This window comes from Otolemur garnettii, unplaced genomic scaffold (assembly GCF_000181295.1).
Source record: "Otolemur garnettii isolate 467f Iridium unplaced genomic scaffold, OtoGar3 scaffold00002, whole genome shotgun sequence".
Lineage (NCBI taxonomy): Eukaryota > Metazoa > Chordata > Mammalia > Primates > Galagidae > Otolemur > Otolemur garnettii.
In genome coordinates, this window is record NW_003852397.1 from 54,681,198 (window position 1) to 54,688,257 (window position 7,060).

Sequence of the window (7,060 nt, forward strand, 5' to 3'; positions counted from 1 at the left end):
AAAAAAAAAAAAAAAAAGAAAGAAATGTACAGTCCGAACACCATGTTTTAAAAACACTTGAAATAATTCTCTGGATTGTGTCACTAACTTTATATACCTCTAGGTTCATTTTTTTATTGCTTTATTTCTTAATAGTTTAATTTTGTTTTAATTATATAACACACTTACATAGTGCCAATGTCAAAACTGTCCATGAGGATAGATAGAGAAGTCTGTGTTATTTCTGCCCTCTTCCCCATTCCCTAGGGGTATTTTTTACTCATCCTTATCTTGTTTAATTTTCAAATTATGTAATTTATGTTGCTAAGCTGTTTTGGATAGTAAAAGGGCCAAAATCTTACTTTTAAACTTTTTGGTATCCTCAAATTTCTTTTTAATTGTCTTCTTTATGCCCCTGGATGCCACTCATTACCACCTTTCCCCACACCTCTGCCTAAAACTAAGGGAAACCCTGTTTGTGTTATAGCTTCAGAATGTCCTGAAATTTTATCCATCTTTTTTTTTTTTTTTTTGAGACAGAGTCTCACTATGTCACCGTCATTAGAGTGTGGTGGCATCACAGCTCAATGCAACCTCAAACTCCTGGGCTTAAGCAATTCTCTTACTTCAGTCCCACTACAGGCACCCACCACAACACTATTTTTTTGGTTGCAGTTGTCGTTGTTTAGCAGGACGGGGCCAGGTTCAAACCCTCCAGCTTTGGTGTATATGGCCAGTACCCTAACTGCTGAGCTATGGGCGCTGCCTATCCATCTACTTTTAACTATCAATACTAAGCATGGGAGGAAATTTACCACTTCTCTTTGCCATGAAACATAGCACAGTGACCCCAAGTGAAATCCCTCCATGTCAGCTCCTTAGTGTCCATGGTTGGCATGTCATCTTTGGCTTTAAAGTGCAAGGAACTTATTTGGTATAGTAGAAAGAGCTTTTGAAATTAGCAATTAGCAGGGCTAGTTCACATGTATTTCATGATCTGGCCATCTTTTCTGCAGTAGGAAAACAAAATAGGCAGATGCACACATCACTTTGCCTTCCTAAGCCATCTCTCAAACCACGTAGCTTTAAATTGGCTTTGGTTGGGATAGGGAAACAAACCAGATGATGATGAAACAGTGATGACTGCTAGGTGCCAATCCTCCTCACCAAAGAAAATGTTAGAAATGTGGGAAGCCAGTGGGGTTCAGAACAGCCCGAGCCGTGGAAGCAGTCCTACTGCCTCCCGTGTGTGCTGTCTTCCAGGTGCCTGTGCAGTCCTGGTTCGATGACATGACAGACACAGAGCTGCTGGACCTCATCCCCTTCTTTGAGGGCCTGAGCCGGGAGGACGACGTGTACAGCATGCTGCACAGACTCTGCAATAGGTAGCCCTGGCCTGGGCCCCCATCGTACCTGTGCACTCTGGAACTTCTGGCCTCAGGGGACCTGCCTGCCCTCAGCTCCCCAGGAGCCGAATGTGAGGATTCTCTATGCTCCAGGCCGTAGGGTGAATGTGGCCATGCCTACCTATTTTGTTTTTTAGAAACAGAAACAACTATTTTAAAAAGAACTATTTTAACAAATTTCATAAAGGGACATGCATTTTACTGGATTTGCTTTTCTTAAAACATACCAAAAAGAAAAAAATGGAAAAAAAAAAAAAAGCTTGATATCTATCAGACTTCCTTTCAACTGTCCTCCCCTCCAAGCAAAACCACCTGTCCCCTTCTGTTCCAGCTTGGAGCAGCTGACCCAACTCAGAATCTCTTTCCTACAGGATGAAGTGCCTTTTGAATGTTATTTTAAGCTGAGAGTTAATTTTTCTACATAATTCCAGACATCTTTTAGTCTTTTATTATCTTACTCTAAGAAAAACACAACAATTTTCTAGAACCTGGTAGCGTGTGTGTGGTGGGGGTGGTAGTGAGGGAGTGAGTCATAGGAGCCTGTCTCCCAGCAGGTGAGACTTTGCTCTCAGATGACCTGTGGCATGCTGCGGGGTCAGGCTCCTGATAGGAGCGTTTTATGACTATGTCATTATTTCCATGCATTTCTGACCCAGTTTGGAATGTATCTGCAATTGTGTGGGAAATAACAGATTCTTTTGTATTATTTCAGATGGTGACAAATTTGTTTTGAGGTTACATTTATCCCTTGAAAAGTGACATCATGTCACTTCTCTTTCATAGTACTGCCATACTTCTGTTTTTTGTTGTTGTTTTAGTAGAGCAGTTATAAGAAACTCTAAAACCCTTAGATATATTTTTTAAAAAATCTGTTTTATTGATTTTTAAATCTTTCCTTTCCAAAAGCTGGACACACATGGAGCTGTTTGGGAATTTTCTTTGCTGCTACCGCGCTGCCACCAAATGGAATTGACCAGCGGCTATTACACTGTTCTTTGCCACTGTGCCTATGATCAGAATATGCTCACTGCTAAGCTACAAACTTGGACAGGGTCAGAAACATAGATGCCCACCCCGTTTCAGACTGCACCAGTTGCATCCCTCCTTGGTGCTGGCCACTAATGTGTACAAAAGCAAAAAGGCCAAAGCACCACACAGGAGTGATATTAATTTTTTAAACTGCAGTCAACATCAGATCCTGCTTGACAAGCTGACTGTTCTCTCTTGAGAACATGTGGCCTCAACCAGCCACCAAGCTGATATGGCCCAAGTCCATCTCTTGGTCTCCTCCTTGAAGCACAGTCTGTTTCTGAGCCAAGGATTGGGGAAGCCTGTCTAGATGTAGGACTCCTAGCCCCAAACCAGCAAGAGGAAAGAATCTCTCCTCTGAGCATAGGGTCTCTTTGTAGCCTTTCCCAGTTTGGTGTTTAAGCAGTGCCATGTTCTTTGTTTGACAAGACAGTTGTAAAGTATTGCTCTTAAAAACAATTAAAGAGAACACTTTCATGTTGGCACCATTGCCTTAGTCCTCTGTGGATTGGTCCTCAGCCACAGTTCTGATGGGAGTGACTGGCACTTAGCAAGACTGGAACTTGGAGATCAGAGTAAAATTTCTTCTTCTTAACTTTCATTCACAAAATAATGAAACCAGCTGCCAATCATGTCCTCCCAGTAGCACTTTGGTCTGTGGACTGCTGTGCATTCAGAAGAGAAGTAGTTATTCAGGGGTAACCAGGTCTCCCAGCATTCTGAGTGTTCTGAACCCAGTAACCCCCATGCCAATTATTAATAAAATAGAAACAGCCCCTTGCTAGGCATCACCACAGATAATGACAGTTACATGGTAGAAACCTTTATTTGGAAAACCAGTCATTAAATGAACCCACTGCCTTAAATGTCTTGAATGTTGCAGTCAAGTGTCTGTCATGTCGACATCCACACAGAACCAAGCCCTGATGAGAGCCTTCGAACCTCACCTATGCCTCCTTCTTTGTTGGTATCACAGGGCCTTATTCGGAAGAGGGGACAGAGAGGATGGCAATTCTAAAATATTTCAGGGGAAATGAACCTAGGAATAGTGCTCCACTTCTGAGAGATGGAGTGAAGACACTTGGCAGGCTTGAGCCAGACACTTCACCTAGTAGTTCCTGAAACTGTGAGCACCAGTGCACTAATCCAGTGTGGGGCCGTTGGGAAGAGAGCCCAGTTCCTGCCACCACAGACACAGAATGTCTTGGGAGGGCCAGCAAGCCCTCTGAGGGTTCTGGAATCTGTGCACCTTATTTGACTACACTCCAAAATTCTGTTTTATTTTAACCCTTGAATCTGCTTTATGTACATAATCAAAATATCTATATCTATATATATTTTTAATCATCTACATGTAAATGAAGCAATAGAATTCTAACATAAGGCCAAGAAATGAGGTGAATGTTTGGGGTTTATGTTTTTAAGGTAAATACGGGTATTGTTTTTAATTATTACCTTTTATTCAACTGTGGGCTTTAAAACCTATTGAAACCTATTAGCTACTTCTCTGTGCCATATACTTCCCATGTTACCAAAATAACCCCAATTCTTCAGCCAAAAGAGAAGTCTGACCTCCTGAGTTTCCTTGGTCCTTCCTGTACCAGGTTAAAATGTATTCTTCTGGACAAGTGTTTTTTTACATTGAGATCCGGGGCAAGATGCCTTGTGTATGTGGACTCCAGCCCACTATGATGTTACGGCTTATCTGGCCAGGCCTCAAGTGGAGGTGCCCGGGCACTCCCGACATTGTTAATGTTCTGTCTTCCATTTGTTCTGGAATCCTATATGTTGTTCTGTGGTTTCATGCATTAGCTGTTTGTAAAAAAATTCACTTGTATACTAAAAAGCAGCACCACCTGTCACAGTTAATGGTCGGTGGGGAAGCTCCTATGATATGGTGCAATTTTGATGAGATGACTTCAGAGAAATGAGGATGCTCTAATGGCACTGACTTGTCATGATTGCAGCATTTGAACTTTTGAAATAAAAAGGAAATCTGTAAGTCTGTATATAACCTGGCAACATTTTCTAACCCTGTATTTTTTTAAATGGCTTTCTATTAAAATCTAGAACCACACAGCCCTATGGTCAAACACTCCTAACGTTTGTGCCTCTGCTTTTAAAGGTGCTGTGGTGGACAGCTGGCATGCCAGGGTTCAAGGACAGTGGGTGGCTTGAAGTACTTGCAGTTACCTGTGCAAAACTGGCTGGCTGCCTCTGTTCCTATTTTACTGTAAATTTGATCCTGTCTGTTCCTATTCCATTTTCCCAGGAGCTTCTCTGCAGTCTGACACTCCCCGGGTAATAGAGACGCTGGTGTCTGGGTAGTTGTGGGTTTCTGTTGGACATTTGAATGTGATAAACAATCTGGCATTACTTGGTCAATGCTACATGTGGAATGTGCACGTTTCCAGGGGCAAGTATTGTCAATCAAGAAGTTTGCAATGATCTCCTTCCTGCCAAAAATAAACATATGAAACTGCACTCCCTTGTGAATGGACTGTTTCTCGAGCTCCCTGTGTGTCCTCACACCAGCACCTTGGGTCTCCTGGTGTCCCTACTTCTGGAGAGCAGAGGTGGGTGGGTGCAGGACTTCAGGACCCCAGAAGCCACAGACCTTGACCCCTGGAGGATCTAGAAAACTATCCTGCCCACATTGCCTGTCTCCTAAAAGGTAACAGCTCTTCAGCACCCTGCCTTCCTCTCCCCATACAGAAACAGTATGGCTCACTGTCCCCCTGCAAAGATTCTAGCCCTACCAACAGGTTTAAAAATGCAGCCTAAGGGGACTGGACCTCACCACTCCACCCTGTAAGAGCCATAGGCATTGTGTGTGGTGCCTCACCCCTACTCATATCCATGGGTACACTGGCTGAGATGCTGTGATTAGCAGATGAAGCATGGGAAGGAATCAGAAGAAGTGTAAGGATGGAGCAGACAGTTTGCTCACAGAGAGACATTTTGTCAACAAAATGCCCCTCTTTACATGAAGATGAGAGGGCAGCAAGTCCTCTTCTGCTAGGGACTCCTGGCAAGGACTTGGACACAGTGTTACTACTCTCAGAACTCAGTGTCTTCATAATGGTATCTAATTGAGATAACAAAGAACACCAGCTTCAATAATCTGATCAGATAGGTCTTATCCCCATTGTGTGGATGAGAAAACTGAGGCCAGCAAGACAAAGCTCTGTAGAGTCTGCTGTACCATGAGTACAGGATTCTTCCAGGTATGCTTATTCATCCCACACAACTCAGGACACGGTATGTATATCAGCCCAGGAGACCAAATATTTACCCAACAGCAAAACCCCAAATGCCCCACAGCTAGTCTGTGCTGTGTCCCTCACAGTTCCTTCTCACAGTGGAGCAGCTGGCCAGCCAGAGAAGTCACTACAGCTTTCTCCCCTGGTTCTGGACACCTAGGCAGTGTCCACTCTGTTCCCTAGCCTCCTCCTTCCTTCCTCTCATCTTCTCTGGCATCAACCCCAAACTCTAGCTGCTTCCCACCTTTTCATAGAAGCAAACAGTTAAGTGGCTGAGAACTATGACATCCCCAAGGCTAAAGTATCCTCAAGCGTGTCCGCTGGTCCCCTAAATATGATGGGGAGGAAACAGGGCCTTACTTAGGACTTGGACATACTGAGATCGCTGGTTTGAGCACGAATCATCTCTGTATTATAGGACCCAGGAGTGGGCAGGAAGTCCAGGAGGTTGGGAAGCAATGTCTGGGAAAGCACATTAGCTGACTGTCTGTGGAACTTACACGTAAGGTATACTGTGGGCTTCTGGTAAGTCTCCAGTGCTATCATCCTGACCTCTGAGAACTGATTGGACCCCCTCCGGCCATGGGGGTAGAACATGGTCCAAGAGCTTTCCACCCTAAACTTCCATTACAGCACCATCTTCCGGCTCAGTGATACTTAAAGGCTCTGGCTGCACACCACTCAAAAATAGATTCCTAGCCAGGTGCGTTGGCTCATGCCTGTAATCCTAGCACTCTGGGAAGCCGAGACAGAAGGATCCCTTGAACTCAGGAGTTTGAGAACCACCTAAGCAAAAGCGAGACCCCCATCGTTACTAAAAATAGAAAAATTAGTCAGAGGTGGTGACAGGCACCTATAGTCCCTGCTACTCAGGAGGCTAAGGTAGGAGATTCACTTGAATCCAGGAGTTTAAGGTTGCTGTGAGCTAGGCTGATGCCACAGGCTGAGCAGCATCATGAGACTGTTCCCCAAAAGTAATAGTACAGATCCCTGAAATCCTCCCCAGACCATTCAAATTCAAATCTCTCAGGGTAGGGACCTGCATCATGTTTTTAAGTCCCCCAGATGACTGGGAAGGGCAGCCAGGTTTGAGAACCCCTGCTCTGACTGGCTATGGAGGAAAGGCAAGTCCCCTGAAACTGTTCCAAGCCTGATGCCAGGCAGAGGAGCTGTGGGGAGGGCTTTGGAGGAAATGACATGTTGCTTTACTTGAAAGATCAGTCTTGGCTCGGCGCCTGTGGCTCAAATGGCTAAGGCGCTAGCCATGTACACCCAAGGTGGTGGGTTCGAATCCAGCCGGGGCCCACCAAACAACGAGGACAGCTGCAACCAAAAAATAGCCGGGCGTTGTGGCGGGCGCCTGTGGTCCCAGCTACTTGGGAG

At 44.7% G+C, this 7,060-nt stretch overlaps 1 protein-coding gene across 2 annotated transcripts in view; it reads left to right on the forward strand.

Moving 5' to 3' along the window:
- The window catches only part of CTDSPL (CTD small phosphatase like), a 125,697-nt gene extending 120,799 nt beyond the window's left edge, over positions 1-4,898 (forward strand). For both annotated transcript variants that reach the window (XM_003781796.1, XM_003781795.1), the window contains one exon: positions 1,243-4,898. In XM_003781796.1, the coding sequence (XP_003781844.1) occupies positions 1,243-1,368 (126 nt within the window). In that variant the 3' untranslated portion in view covers positions 1,369-4,898. The remainder of the gene's footprint in view (positions 1-1,242) is intronic.
- Positions 4,899-7,060: the final 2,162 nt, after the last annotated feature.